At 42.9% G+C, this 16,103-nt stretch overlaps 1 protein-coding gene across 1 annotated transcript in view; it reads left to right on the forward strand.

Moving 5' to 3' along the window:
* The first annotated feature begins 502 nt into the window (after positions 1-502).
* GOLM1 (golgi membrane protein 1) overlaps positions 503-16,103 on the forward strand; it is a 59,907-nt gene continuing 44,306 nt past the window's right edge. Inside the window, exons 1-2 of the mRNA XM_053293765.1 lie at positions 503-1,054; positions 15,610-15,758. Coding sequence (XP_053149740.1) covers positions 15,630-15,758 — 129 coding nt within the window. The 5' untranslated portion in view covers positions 503-1,054; positions 15,610-15,629. The remainder of the gene's footprint in view (positions 1,055-15,609; positions 15,759-16,103) is intronic.

Raw genomic sequence — 16,103 nt, forward strand, 5'->3', positions numbered from 1 at the left:
GACTGCCTCCAGTTCAGTTTGCAATTGAACTGCCAAACTGGCCCAGTTCAAGGCAACCCGCCTCGGGATCGAACAGTTCGTGCACACCCCTTCATCTTCCTCCAAACCTAGAGTTTGCTCTTTGCAAGGGTTGCTAACTGCCACTTGCAAGCCTTTCCTCTATCTATTCGTCTAATCTCCTCATAAAGTCCTCACTACATCTTGGTTAGTCACAATCATTTCAGCTCCCAGTAGTGTAACTGTAAAGATACACACAGTGACTGACACACAACACTAAGCAGCAGAATCACAGAGAGAGCAGAATAGTTATTACAGGTCTCATTACAACCACAACTATGTGAAAGGATACTTTATTAAATTCCCCTAGACAGTGGCAGCACAAGAAAAAATATATATTAAGAATATGAAAAGTGCCTTTCCTTGAAGGAGCCCTCCCATTCTGGCAGCGCCCACGCCCCTAGAAAGGTCCTTTGCTATCCCAGCAGGCTTGAGCGGCGGTGGGCTGTCTTCCTAGAGAGAGAAGACTGAAGGACGAGGGAAGAGGCAGGTGTGCACCGAAGCGATCCCCCACCTTCCGGGTGGACAGTGAACCTCCCCCCGTTGCCGCTCTGGCAGACCTACTCCGACGGAGGTGCTGCTCCTGCTCCGCCTCCTCCTCCGCAGCGGCGAGAGGGGGAGCTGCTCTCTGCAACCTGCCTAGCATCACTTGGCGGCTCTTCCCCGCCGCGGCTTTCTCCTCCTTCCTTGCAGCCTCTCGCCTGCACTTCCTGCTCTGCCCGCAGTGCCTCCTGCAGCAGAAGCAAGAGTTGAGGTGCCAGCTCCTCTGGCTTTCCTCCTGCCGGCGGCGTCTGATTTTCCAGCAGCCGTAGCTTCACGCCTCTCCCCCCAGGCAGCTGCTGAAGGAGGGCGGGGAGGTTTTGAAAGGCGCCGGGAGAAGACACCAAGGGAAGCGTCCTCGCCGCCTTTACTCCTTCTGGCGTGGTCGTGGGCTGAACTGCCGAGGGAGAGAGCGGGCCTTGCAGCTGAGGGAGAGAGGCTGCCAGGGGCCAGGAAGGTGAGTGCTTTTCGTTGTAGCAGCCGACACCTGAACCCCCTGGCCCTTTCCTCCCTCCTTGTTTTCTTTCTGCCCTTTGTGAGGCTCACTTGCCCGAGGAAGACCTTCCCTCCTGCGATTTGGCTTTGTCCGCTCCTGTAAATGACCTCTTGCTGGCACACAGTTTTTTCTTTCCCAGACAGCCCCGCCTTTGCTCTTTGCCTGCCTTGTTCTTGAGGGATTGCTGCCTGCTCCACTCATGCAAAAGGAAGGAGTTCTAGCCTCTGAAGAGAAAGGGCTGAGAAAAGAGCCCTCTCTCTTGGCACTAAGGAACAGGCTGAATAAGGGAAGGAACGCTCTTTCAGCTGAATTGAAAAGGTGTCTAACCACCCACTCCCCCTTTAATGTTCAATAAAAGTGGTTTCTCCTATGAGCATCTTTCCGCCTCAGCTCTCTGCCTGCGACTTGCATGTTCTTTCTTTGACTATCTTCTAATAGGGAGAAGGGGCTCTGTGGGTTTTCTCCATGGTTAAAGTTGGCAACATCTATCCATCCATCCAGTGAAAGGAAGTAAAGCAGTATCTGATTCTGCACCCCTAAAAAGTTATGGCTTTTTAACTTGCTTAAAAAAAAAAAGACAAGTTTGATCCTTTGGCTTGAAAAGATAAGTAGAAATTTGTTTGAGGTTGAAGTTGACATCCTGTAGGGAGAAATGTAGATCATTATGGTTGGAAAATTATATTTGCTCAGTCATGGTTGCTATAAGATGAGACCAGTGTTGATATTGGCATTCTGAAATTTAAGTGAAAGGAATATATATATGAGAGAGATGGTGTCTCCTTACTTATGCTGGTTGGAAAAGTCATCTCATAAATTCAGAACAAGCTCCAGTAACTGGTGAGTACGTATTTATGCTTGACATTATTTTAGCTTCTGTCATTAACCCAGTTCTCATGAAGTAGTCTGTTAACCCTTGATAGGACTAAGGAAATGGTTTGAGAATAAGAGCCTTGTCATTTCCTTAACGTAAGAAATTGCTTTATCGATAATCTGGACAAGTTTTATTCAGTGCTCCAGGATTTGTGACATTTATTCAAATTAGTTTGTCTTTGTGCTGTTGTGAGGCAACTTAATTTTTGTGTGGACTAGTTTGTTAAAATGTGCATTGTATCAAATAAAAGTGTGGTAAACTTAAGTTACTTCCTCTTGATTGTCAGCGTTGTAAGTGTAGGAAATACATGGTATGATTTCTAAGTATGCGGAGGTTTTGCTAGAATTTCCAATTTATTAACTGGATTGTAGAGCAAATATACACACTGAAAAATTCAGCTGGGCTTATTTACTTTTTTATACTTATGATGTATAAAAACCTCTCCAATACCCTTTACTGCTGAAAGTCCTAACATATCTTTTTCACTTCTGATGAACTAGTTGAACTTGCTTTGCTGCTGAGCTTTTCTGCCAGATTGTAATGTTTGTGTTGCAAACACTGAAGTATGTGTCTCTATTGCACAAAGTGAGCCCTTTTTAAATCACAATAATAGTTTAGTACTCATGCTTACAGCAATTGAAAAACAATACTTTAAAGATGACACAGGCATTAGCTGTAAAGAAAAGAAAACCATTTGAAAGATTCCCCCCACCCCTCAGACAGGCTACCTTTGCCCTGGTCGGGGCGGAGCCACCATTGGGCCAATGGGTTCAAAGAACCCGGGCCGGTGACCAACCAGGAGCCGCGAGAGCGGTCCCGACACGCCCCCCGCGTCTGACATCAGACATGGGGGTGGTAGTTTAGCTCCGGAGCGGGGGCCGCGCAGCCCCTTCGGGAGCTAAACTAAGGCTGGCGCTGCGTTTGCCGCACCAGCCAGGAGCAGCTCTTCCCTGCAAAGGCAGGGAAGAGTCGCTCCTAGCTGCACGCTGCAAATGCAGCGCCAGCCTAACTAGCTCCTGAAGGGGCCATGCGCGGCCCCTTCAGGAGCTAAGACTGGTGCTGCGAAAGCAGCACCAGCCTTCATCTAACTGCCGAAGGGGCCGCGCGGCCCCTTCAGCAGTTACAACTGAGCTAACTCCTGAGTCCTGAACGGAGCCTCAAGGCTCCACTTGGGAGCCAGGCCACGCCCCTGTGTCTGATGTCAGACGTGGGGGTGTGGCTATCCCCTGCGTCTGACGTCAGACGCAGGGGGCGGGGCTATCGGGGCGCCCGCCGTGGCCGCACACGAGCCGCCGGCGGGCTAGCTACGCCCCTGGCCCTGGTCTTGACTTATCCTGGTCTGGACTTCATATGCACATTTTCTAGTAATACATCCATGTTATCCTTATCTTGTATGCTGTAATCCCACCAGTGTTCCCTCTAATGGGGATTCCCAGATGCTGTTGACTACAACTCCCATAATCCCCAAGCAAAAGCCATTGCAGCTGGGGATTTTGGGAGTTATAGTCAACAACATCTGGGAATCCCTGTTAGAGGGAACACTGATTCCCACTCTTTTTAATCCCAAGAAGTCTCTCTGGAGGAGTTGAACTGAATGGAAATACACATTTTACACCTATCAATATTAGTGATTTGGGTCTGTTTACTTGGCAAGTTCTATTCTGTGGGTGCTTTACTTTGATAAAGTAAAACTATAGTTTCTCTAATTTTCCCTTTTGGTTTGTGTATGAACTATATATGTCAACAGTCTAAAAAGTAACTATATTTCTTTCCCTTGAATACAAGGGAACACAAGGTCTACTCTACAAAACTATGACAGGTACTTAATGAAATGTAAAGCAGGTCATACCGTTTCAATCAATTTAAGAATAAGACTTCATGCAGATTACAACTTTATTTTTTGACAAGATGACAATGACAGTGGTAGCTATTATATACAGTGTATTTTAGGCTGCGTTGTTATCAGCTGGCATTATTGAAAACGATGGATGGATTGAAACCAATAATTGTTTTGTTAATAAGTAAAATTTTTTTAATGTAACCTTAAGTGGTGCAGTGGGGAAATGCTTGACTAACAAGCAGAAGTCAATTCTGCTGGTTTGAATCCCTGCTGGTACTATATTGGGCAGCAACGATATAGGAAGATACTGAAAGGCATAATTTCATACTGCGTGGGAGGAGGCAATGGTAAACCCTTCCTGCATTCTACCAAAGAAAACCACAGGGCTCTGTGGGCACCAGGAGCTGAAATTGACTTCACGGCACACTTTCCCTTAAAGTTATTTTGCATTGTGCATAAATGGGTATTGGATGTCTAAAGTAATTTCCATGCCTCTAAAACATAGCTTTAAAGGCATGAGTATATTTGTAGAGAAAACTAGACTGGATAACATAGTTTCAGGTTAGAACATAAGAACAGCCCTGCTGGATCAGGCACAAGGCCCATCTAGTCCAGCATCCTGTTTCACACAGTGGCCCACCAGAGGCCTCTGGGGAACCTACAGGCAAGAGGTATGTGCATGCCCTCTCTCCTACTGTTGCTCCCCTGCAACTGGTTCTGAGAGGCATAATGCCTCTGAGGCTGGAGATGGCCCACAGCCATCAGACTAGCAGCCATCGATAGACCTGTCCTCCATTAATCTGTCTAAGCCCCTTTTAAAAGAATCCAAACTTGTGGCCATCACCACATCCCATGGCAAGGAATTCCATAGATTAATTATGCACTGTGTGAAAAAGTACTTCCACTTGTCAATCCTAAATTTCCCAACCTTCAGTTTCATGGGGTGACCCCTGGTTCTAGTGTGGTGAGAGAGGGGGGAAATGTCTCTGTCTACCCTCTCCACTTCATGCATACATTATTCACTTTGATCATGTCTCCCCTTAGTCACCTCTTTTCCAAGGTAAAGAGCCCCAGATGCTGTAGCCTAGCCTCATAAGGAAGGTGCTCCAGGCCCCTGATCATCTTGGTTGCCCTCTTCTGCACCTTCCCCAGTTCTGCAATATCCTTCTGAAGATATGGTGACCAAAGCTGTATGCAGTACTCCAAATGTGGCTGCAGCATAGATTTGCATAAGGGCATTATAATGCTAGCATTTTTATTTTCAATCCCCCTCCTAATGATCCCTAGCATGGAATTAGCTTTTTTCATAACTGCCGCATACTTAGACAAGACTTTCAATGAGCTGTCCACCACGACCCCAAGATCTGTCTCCTGGTCAGTAACCGACAGCTCAGATCCCAATAATAAACCAGGTTGCATCTGGTTACTAAGTGTATAGAAATACAATTAATTAAAGCCTCTAATGGTGTACAGTGGTGTTTGGGTAATATGTGCTAAGTTTGGACAATGGGAAAAATGTTATCCTCTATAAGTAATTGAACAGGAAGCCAACTTTAACTGAGAAACAAGAGTTTGATATTTATTCCTAACTAAACATAGGCTAAGAAAAAAAAGAGACAAACAGTATCTTATGCAGAGGGAGGGAGAACATCTTAGTTTAAATTCAAGGCAACAAGTAAGGCAAAATGTGACTCCACCAGTACATGGATATATTCAAATAGAGAAGCATGCCCTGTATAAGGAACTAAGACAATGTTGGTAGAAAATCCCAACATTCTCCTTCTCGTTGCTTCCCGCAAACTCTGCAACTGTACTCTGGCTAGTGGCTTCATAAGAATGTCTGCCACCATTTCCTCTGAGGTACAGTACTTTAGCTGGATTAATTTTTAACTTGCAAGTCTCTCAGAAAGTGGTCCTTGGTGTCAATATATTTTCTCCTTTGTGTATTTCTGTCACTTTGTGAGAGGAGAATGTAGCTCTGGTTATCCTCAAACATGGTAACTGATGTTGGTTCAGTTATCTCAAAGTTCAGTAGGCGTCTGTGCAACCATACAACTTCTTGACAGCCCTGTGCTGCTGATACATATTTTGCCTCAGTTGAAGAGAGAGTGACAGTGGACCGTTTCTCACTCATCCATGAAATCACTACTCCTCCATAAAAGAAAACATTCCCACTGGTTGATTTTCTATCATAAGAACATCAGAAAAGCCCTGCTGGATCAGGCCCAATGCCCGTCTAGTCCAGCATCCTGTTTCACACAGTGGCCCACCAGATGCCTCTGGGAATCCCACACAGGCAAGAGCTGAAGGCCTGCCATTTTTCCTGCTCCCCTGTAACTAGTATTTAGAGGCATCTTGCCTGAGGCTGGAGGTGGTCTAGCCCTCAGACTATCTATCTATCTATCTGTCTATCTATCTATCTATCTATCTATCTATCTATCTATCTATCTATTTATTTTTACATTTTATATCCCACTCTTCCTCCAAGGAGCCCAGAGTTGTGTACTACATACTTAAGTTTCTCCTCACAACAACCATGTGAAGTAGGTTAGGCTGAGAGAGAAGTGACTGGCCCAGAGTCACCCAGCAAGTATCATGGCTGAATGGGGATTTGAATTCGGGTCTCCTCGGTCCTAGTCCAGCACTCTAACCACTACACCATGCTGGCTCTCTGACTAGTAGCTATTGGTAGACCTGTCCTCTGTGCATTTATTTAAACCCCTCTTAAAGCCACCCAGGCTGTTGGCTGTCACCACATCTTGTGGCAGAGAATTCCATAGGTTAATTATACATTGTATGAAAAAAGTGCTTCCTTTTGTCAGTCCTAAATTTCTTAGCAATCTGTTTCATGGGATGATCCCTGTTTCTAAGGTTATTTGAGAGGGACAATGACTTTTTTGTTAGGATTTGCTACAGACATTGTCTCAGGATTCAAGCAAGGAAAAGCTGATCCCTGCTTGTATACAAGGCTCACAGATGGAGGATGGACATATATTATCATATACATAGATGAGTTAATAGTGTGCCATCAAGATAAAATAGATCATGACGAGTTAGTTAAAAGTTTAAATAAAGAACTGGAAATCAAAGATCTGGGATAAATCTCCTATTATATAGTAATTCAAGTAAAAAAGGTGAGAAGATGGGAGTTTTACCCTAAATCAATCTTTCAAAAGATTGAAGACATAATAGAATGTCTTGGTTTGAAAGAAGCAAATAAAGTAAGCCTCTCGGTGGAATTGGGTTTTCTGAAAGAAAAAGAAATGCCTTGAACCATTGGAAAAGAATAACATATACATAATGGGAATTTCAAAGTGTGTGATTGAGAGAGAGAGAGAGAGAGAGAGAATGTTACTTTAGACATCCAGTACCCAGTATCCAGTATGTACAATGCAAAATAACTTTACATAATAATAAAACAATAATTGGTTTCAATCCATCCATCATTTTCAAATAATACAGCCTAAAATACACTGTATATAGTAGCGAACATTGTCATAGTCGTTGTCAAAAACTGAAGTCGTAATCTGCATGAAGTATTATTCTTAAATTGATTGAAATGGTCCAATCCTTTTGGACAATAAGGATTTGCAGTCCAGTCTCTCTTTGTTGGTGAGTTCATTCTTCTGCACAATATCCCAACAACTGCTACAGTGTCTGGTCGTGAAATATTTAGAAGCACTTGGTTTAATTCTTCATTCCAAGCTCCAGCAGCTTGTTTTAATCCATATATGCTTTCCTGCAGCACGGGTGTCCGTGAGTGTACATATACATACATGTGTGGTGAGGAGATCCTTGGCCATATAAAAGTTGCTCTCAAAACCACCAGAAAGTAAGTAGGAGGGAATTGGATGTTCCTGTTGAGTGTGTGCTCTCAGCATGAGTTGGCGCACTCGTTTATGTGTGTCTTAACCTCCCAATATCAGGCAGACAGTTTTGGGTTCATACTGCTTCCTGATGTTCACCTAACATTGGGAGGAGAATGTTGGGCAGCAGAGGGAACTCAGCGTTGTCTATCTGATATTGGCAGGATCAAGTAACATGGAAATGGTTGGAAGTGCCAGCTCATGGCAGGAGCATGCACTCACTAGGAACCTTCAGTTCCCAGTTGCCTCCTGCTTACTGTCTGTTAGTCGTATGAAGATGCCCAAAATTTGGTGTGTAATCTTTAGGCTTGTGAACCTGTCCCCAAGGTTTAGAGAGAATCATTTTATTGCCCAATGCATTTTGAGTATTACAACTCCTCCGCAGTGTGACGCTCATTTAAGTTAGTTCTTTCAAGGAGAGACCATAACGGTCTTCCACATTGTGAACCAAGACCCAAATAATGACAGGACACACGTAGTTGGAAGCAGCTAGGGCCTCTTTATTAAATAATTACAAAACCTGCAACAAGGAATTGAACTAAAGTGCAAGTATCCCCCATGTGGGTCAATCTCATAGGTGATATGCCCACAGGAAGGCAAAGGATGGGGCATTGATTCTGTCCAAACCCCTTCTCAGCCACCAGAGTACCCCCAATGAGTGGGTACATGCCAGCCCAGCCCACCCCAGGTTGTGAAGCACTGAGCGGTGTTTGCTGGCATGCATCCGAGTGGGAGTGGTGGATCTAGCCCAGGAGTCGCGAGATCACCAAGCCTTCCTCCATATTCCCACTCACTATAACAGTCCTTCAGCCCAACACCAATGCAAATCATTTACCCCAACCTACGCTCCTCTGCAAGTGACCAAATAAACCCAGTGACCATCTCAACAAAGTCAGTGAGAAGTAGGCGAAAAAAGGGCACAACATAGCCAATCAGCTGAGACCCAAAAAATTCCCACTTGGCCCCAAAAGGTGACTGGAATATCCCTGAGTTAAGGGATAGGCGGGTGGATGCCTGCCCGCAGAGCAACTGAGGGGGAAAGTGATGGATTTTAATATCACTGCTAATGGGGGCGTATTTAGGGGTAGGGCAGGCAGGGCACGTGCCCCGGGCGCCACTTGAAAGGGGGCGCCATTTTGTAAAATTAATTTTTTTTAAAAAAAAAATGGCTGCCAAAAATAAAATGGCCACCGTACATGCTCAAATGGCCTCTTTGAGGCTCTAGGTCATGCCAGGCTTTGCAGAGGCCATTTGAGCATGCGTGGTGGCCATTTTGTTTTCAGTGGCCTTTAAAAAAAAAAAAGATTATTTTTAAAAACGGCCACTGCACATGCTCAAATGGTCCCTGCGAGGCCCTAGAGGCCAGCAGGGTGAGGGGGAATCTTTGCAAACCCCCCCCCCAGCCTTTAGGAAGCCCCCCAAAGGGGCTACGGGTAATAATAATAATAATAATAATATAATATAAGACACTGTACACATATTCAGATTGGCACTATGTACAGAGAATCAGGGCTTGTGAATACTGAGCTGACGCTTAAGATCTAGGATTGTATTCATTTGCTCTTACTTTGCTTCTTGTGATAAGTGAGTTAAATGTGATGTCTTAATCATATGGCTATTAATGTTGAGTTTGTCTTTGAATCAGTGTGAAATCCTTAATATTAAGGCCCACTGGGAGTTTCTTGCTCTCTTTCTCTCATTTTAACTGTCTTTCTGAAATACTAGAATATATTCCAAGCAGTGACACAGTTTACTCTGCATATCCTTTAATTATTTACAGAGTATCTGGGAAAAGTCAAATTCTCCATTGATTTTTAAAACTTATGTAATGGTGATGCTACAATGCATAGTAGAGAATTAGGCACTTCTGTTTAGTTTTCCAAGTACACCTCCACATAGTATTTGGGTATTTCATGAGCCCCCGCATACTGAAATTTGTAGTTTTCCAGCATTTTTTGGTCTGGCTAAGTCCACTGCTAAATAGTTTTTGAAATATTAAAAGATTAACGAGCTTGACTTGTATTTTTCAGCTGATATTATGGTAAAGTTATCTGAAAGATGGGTGCCAGACGCTTGGACAGGGGGCGCAATTTCAGTGTTTGCCCTAGGCGCTATTTTCCCTAGATATGCCTAAGGGGCAGAAAGTGGCTTTATCTGAAAAAGAAAGTGTGTGGGTGTGGAAGACTGTTCTGGTCTCTCCTTCATAGAACTGGTTACCCAGATGGAAAGTTATAATACTCAAAATACAATAGACAGTAAAATGATTTTTTGTGAACCTTGAGAACAGGTTCAGAACTTGGCTGTCTGCTCCTGCTGCAAATTCCTCTGTCTAGTGTGGCAAACTAATGTATCCTCCTCCCTCTTGGTGTCAAAGTAAGCACTGGTGTGGTGAATACACATATACCCCATCATGAGCCAACAGTCATCATAAGACAAAGGCTGTCAGGAATCATTCACTAGTTTATAGACACACACCCCACCACCACCACCTTCTTCTTCTCCCCCTATTCTGCTAGTGGCTATTTGGGCAGGTGATCCTCTAGGACAAAGTAATGTTTTTTTAAAAAAAGAATGAGATAGAGAAAATGACACTTAGAACAACAGTCAGGAGTTATGTGAGGATTCCAAGTCTTTTACAGAGATGGCTCATGTTTTCAGGTTTTGATCAACAACCATGTCTATATGGTACAGTGTTCCTTTTAACAGGGCTTTCCAGATATTGTTGACTACAAGTCCCATCATTCCTGTTTGGACAGGGGCGCAATTTCAGTGCTTGCCCTAGGCACTATTTTCCTAGTTACGCCTCTGTATCCTGTAATCTGACCTGCCTCATTCACTGCCTGATGGACTGCACAGAATTCAAAGCTGGAGCATTTCCAGATAGCTGGCTTTACTGCGAGTTTGAATTTGCCCTCCAAAATTGATGCAACAGGTGGATTTTTCAATCCCGGACATAAATTGAGCAGCATTCCGATGAGTAATGAAAAACCAGAATCATGTGTGGAGTGCTCCCCAATAGCTCGCAGGGACTTTGGGGTAAATCTGGCTGAAATGTGAACACATATCCTCCATTCCAGAGGAGAAGCAAACTAAAAGCCCCATCAGGAAATGTTTCTGGAGATACAGTAGCTTTTTGCAGAGTTGGAAGAATATACACAATGGGCAGAAAAGGAAGCAGTCATGAGCAGAAAAGAAATGGGCAGGAGAAACCATGATGTGCTCTTCTGTTGCATTAGGAAATGCACTAACTTTCTCAGGGTTACAAACGGGCAATCCTGCACCCTGTTTCTTATGAAATGCTTGGCTTAGATATAAAACAATTAGTCTGTGTTTGGGCTAAAATAAAAATCCCAATTAATGCTTCTGTGTATTGTGCAGTACCCATAAGATGCAGAGAGAGAATTCCACATAGGCTTACATACTATTATAAAAATTCCTGGCTTGAATTTTTTTAGTGACTCAGCATGTGCTTACCAGTTCTGTCTGGGCTCGACTACCATTTGGAAATTCTACCCCTAGGGAAGGAATTTCAGGTTTTCTTTGTAGGAATTCAAACAAGTCATCTGTAAGTACTGCTGCCTACCAGCTCTATGCTGTTGGATTTAAATGTTTAGATATTTTTTCAGATAAATAGCTTTTATGTGATAACAATTCTTGCAAATAAGATTTGCAGCACAATTAAATCACAGTATATTTTATTGTTAGGCCTAACTGAATGTTGCTAAAGTAATACAGACAACTTGCTTTCTGCCCTAGGCATAAAGTAAAGTGTGCCGTCAAGTTGATTTTGACTCCTGGTGCACACACAGCCCTGTGTATTTCTTTGGTAGAATACAGGAGGGGTTTACCATTGCTGCCTCCTGCACAGTATGCAATGATGCCTTTCAGCATCTTCCTATATTGCTGCTGCCCGATATAGTACCAGCAGGGATTTGAACCGGCAACCTTCTGCTTGTTAGTAAAGCATTTGCCCGCTGCGCCATTAGGTGGCTCCGCCCTAGGCATAGACTCTGCTTAAAAAAAAGAGAGAGAGAGACTATAAAAGGTGTGTGTGTGTGTGTGTGTGAACAAAACATCTGGCTAATTTAGTTTGGGGGGTGGGGTGTCTTTATTTGCAAGTCATATTCTTGCCTTCCGCTTTTTGACTACGTTCCATTGAAGTTAATGGGGCTTGTTAGTCATAACTGACTACCCTTGATTCTGTCTGTAGAGTGTTACTGAGATCTTGCTTCTAGCTGGATGTGAAGATTATGCTAGAACATAGGAAAGAATGATTATGGTCAGAATCCTAAGCCTGGAGGTCCCTCCCTGGCTAAAGTAGGCAACTTGTTTCAACATGGCAGTTAATAACATAAGAACAGCCCTGCTGGATCAGGCCCAAGGCCCATCTAGTCCAGCGTCCTGTTTCACACAGTGGTTTGGTTGAGATTATTCCCAACCTATGTGAGGCCCAATGCTACTTTATTTTATTTATTTATTTATTTTATTTATTTATTTATAAACCACCTAACACCTAATGGTGCAGTGGGGAAATGACTTGCCTAGCAAGCAAGCGGTTGCTATTTCGAATTCCTTCTGGGAAACACCTATATCAGGTAGCAGCAATATAGGAAGGTGCTGAAAGGGATAATTTCACACTGCGTGGGAGGAGGCAATGATAAACTCCTCCTGTATTCTACTAAAGAAAACCACAGGGCTCTGTGGTCACCAGGAGTTGACACCGACTCAATGGCACAACTTTAACACCTAGCTCTCAAGGCGGTGTGTACAACTTAAAACAATAAATAAAACTCAATAAAAATGATTTTAAAAGCATAACATTTAAAACTAATTTTAACCAAAAAAAATTTTTTTTAATAGTTTTTGCAAAAGGCCTGAGAAAACAGGAGTGTCTTAAGTAATGTTTCTAAAGGCAACTAGAGATGGAGAAGCTCTTATACTGACATGGAACATATTCCAAAGCCTTGGGGCAGCCATAGAGAAGTCTTGGTCCCTCGTCACCAACAAGCTGGTGGCAGTTGTAACCGAACCTCCCATGTGATCTCAATAAGCATCAGGGTTCATGACAAAGAAGGTACTCTCTTAAGTACTCTGGACCTAAGCTGGGTACCCAGAAAACTATTGAGGCTAAGGGTGATGAGAGTTGTAGTCCAACATCATTTGGGCACATTTAGGCTTAACAGATTAAATGAGTTATCTTGTGCTTGGGAGGCTGACTTTGGAGACCTAATTTACACCCAGCAATCTTTCCAGGAGATAGTTAACTGCATTCTATACGACTTGTAGCCTCTGAACAGTTTTCAAGAGCAGCCCCAATTGCTGAAGCACATTATGGTCTAGTATCAAAAATGGGGCAGCAGGGAAATGCCCCAGGCTAGCAAGCCAGAGGTTGCTGGTTCGAATCCCCGCTGGTATGTTTCCCAGACTATGGGAAACACCTATATCGGGCAGCAGCGATATAGGAAGATATAGGTCACCAGGAGTCGACACCAACTCAATAGCATACTTTACCTTTATCAAAAACAGGGGAGCATACACCATTGTTGTCGGGTCTTAATCTGCAAGGGAGACAATCCTCTGCCTCAGTGGTGACTGAAGTGTACTCTGCACATGCTTGGACATTCATGTGTCAAAACATGCACCAGAGGAAGCTAATATAAACGCCTCTGGTTAATAAAGCCCACAGGTTGAATCTTAGACTGCTTACCCAGTTTGTTTTATTCATTTCAATTAGACTTGCACAAATGCAATTATCTATCAATTCATTTCCCTAATTTTGTGTCACTTTTCAGGATGTGTTAACACAAAGTGATAGACATGAAGTGCTTCATACATTAGTATAGGGTTCCCAGCCTTCGGTCCCAGATTTTGGACTACAGCTCCCATCATCCTGAAGACTATTGTGGCTGGTCACGATGAGAGCTATAGTCCAACATCATTTGGGAACCCAAGGTTGGGAACCTTGCAATAGTAATTGCTACTCTTTTAGTCTAATTGCCTTGCATTTTGTGATCATATCCATGGATATCTTTTATTTTGGAAGGAAACCAAACCATGAACAAGCAATGATAATCTCCTATACACTCCTTGACTCCTATACTGTTCATACAGATGGAGTTACTATATGACAGGGCTTGACAAATCCCAGGTACCAGGGAGCCATGATGCCTTGACTAGATTATTCAGAGGTAGTTATTTAGTAAAACCTTTATTTGACCCAGGCAGCCCTGTGTCTCTTCTAAGTATGTTACTTGTAAAGGAGATGAAGAGAAGCCCATATACCAGCCCGCTCCCTCCACAATGTATGTCACAAAGTCCGGTAATTTTGTCAAGTGTCTGGCTCCTTAATCTTGGGGGTGGCTCCTATATCCAAAGAGAATTGGTCAAGGCCAGTACTAAGAAGACTACTCATTTGCAAAAAGGAGTAATAACCTCCCAGCTCTTGCACTGTGAACCTAGACTTTCACACATTACCAAAGATTATAGTTGCTGTGTTGTAGAAAGTAGAGCCAAGAAGTTCTCTGGAATATAACTTCCCCCAACCCAATGCTTTTATCAGCAAGAATGCTGAGTTATACTCCTATTCTTGCATAGTTAAAAAATACAAAAATAAGAGACAGAGGAAGGTTCCTTATACCAAGTCAGATCATTGGTCTGTTTAGCTCAGTATTGCCTACCCTACACTGATTGGCAACTGTTCTCCAAGGTTTTGGGCAGGAATCTCTCCCAGCCCACCTTGGAGATACCAGAGATTGAACCTGCAACCTTCTGCGTGCAAAGCAGATGCTCTAGTATGTTCTCCTCAATAACTACTGTAGAAGTACCTGTGCTTTTTTGCTTGCTTGTTTATTGTGAATACAAACATATAAAATTTGCTGAAATCCGTTTTTCCAGGATTTTGTGGTGATTGGTAAAGTGTAAGTTGGCTCATGCTACTTTTAAATGCTATGTGGTTGCCATGAAAATGTTTGCCAGATAGCAAATATAAACACAAGTGTGATGCCTAGATAAAGGGCCAGTTTCTTGATCATGGTTACTAGTAAACAAAAGTTAGGTCAACAAAGGAGCACAATGGCTATCTCCTTGTGTTAATAAGGTCTTAGTTTAGCTAACTGTATTTTTATATAGGTCCTTGCATTTTAAGGACCTGTTCTCAGTATTATTTAAGGCAAATCACTTATCCCTCAGTACCAATCCTGGTACATTAATCATTGGGGATAAAAGGTAGGGGTATATAGGGTTTTAAAAAAAATTCCCCACCTTTCTCTTGCTGCCATTCTGAAGTACCTCCGAGTTAATATCTAGCATTGATCTTTGTTCGTTGACATGATAATGGGCTGAGATACAAGCAAACAATATGCATATGAACTTTTGTAGACTGGAGTGTACTTCATATGTGCATTAAGTGGACAGTGAAGGTGATCTATAGCATACATGCCCATTGGTCCAATGCTCGGAAAACTGTTTTGCAAGGTGAGATTAGGTGGTGTGTGAGCAAGATATCCTGAAAGCAGAGATACCATACACAAGCCAGTCAGCTGAAGCTAACCAGTTTCAGTCATAGACGTCAATCCTGTGTACACTTACTAGTATTTCCACCACCACCCCTCTGTTATAACAGATAAAATCTTAATGGTTGATTGTAAGAACTTTCCATTATGGTTGATGGGAGAAATTGCATAAAACAAAAGGCAAATATGGACTGCTTTTACAGAATATGTGTTTTGCTTACAAAGGTATGCTAGTTCCATTCATCCATTAGCTGCTGTTGTAAAATTAAAAAGCTGGAATTTATAAAGTGATCTGTGGTCAAGATCAGTGGGTTTTACTTCTAATTTGCTTAAGACTGGGATGTTTGGCTCTGACATTGTTGATTCTTGGATACTGGGCAAATTCAACAAAGGAAAATGTAAATATGCCTTTTTCTTTAAATCAACAGAGATCTGTATCTTCTTTGAGATGGTGGGACTGGGAAACGGCCGTCGTGGGATGAAGTCTCCTCCGCTTCTGGTAGCAGCACTTGTGGCTTGTATAATTGTTCTGGGCTTCAATTACTGGATTGCAAGTTCCCGCAGTGTTGATTTACAGGTATTCTTCTTCTATCAGTTTTGAAATTGATTGAACTGACAAATATACAATATGTTTCTTTGTTTCAGAATTTCAGTTAATGCCTCAAGTTTAAAAAGCACATAACGTTTCCAGATCTCCATACCTGACAGATATTTGGATGCTGGTCATGAGAGCAAATGGGGAAGGAGAAGGAAAGTGCCTGAGAAAGATATCGTAACTGCAATAAATAAATATTGTATCCTGCCTAACCAGGAAATCCTGTAGCCTTAGATTACCATTTTGGCATTGTACTCGGGATGGGGGAGGGAATGGATTCTTTAAAAAGTAGGCTTTGGTTTTTTCTTTTAAAAATAGCCTATGTAA

Source organism: Hemicordylus capensis, chromosome 2 (genome assembly GCF_027244095.1).
Source record: "Hemicordylus capensis ecotype Gifberg chromosome 2, rHemCap1.1.pri, whole genome shotgun sequence".
Lineage (NCBI taxonomy): Eukaryota > Metazoa > Chordata > Lepidosauria > Squamata > Cordylidae > Hemicordylus > Hemicordylus capensis.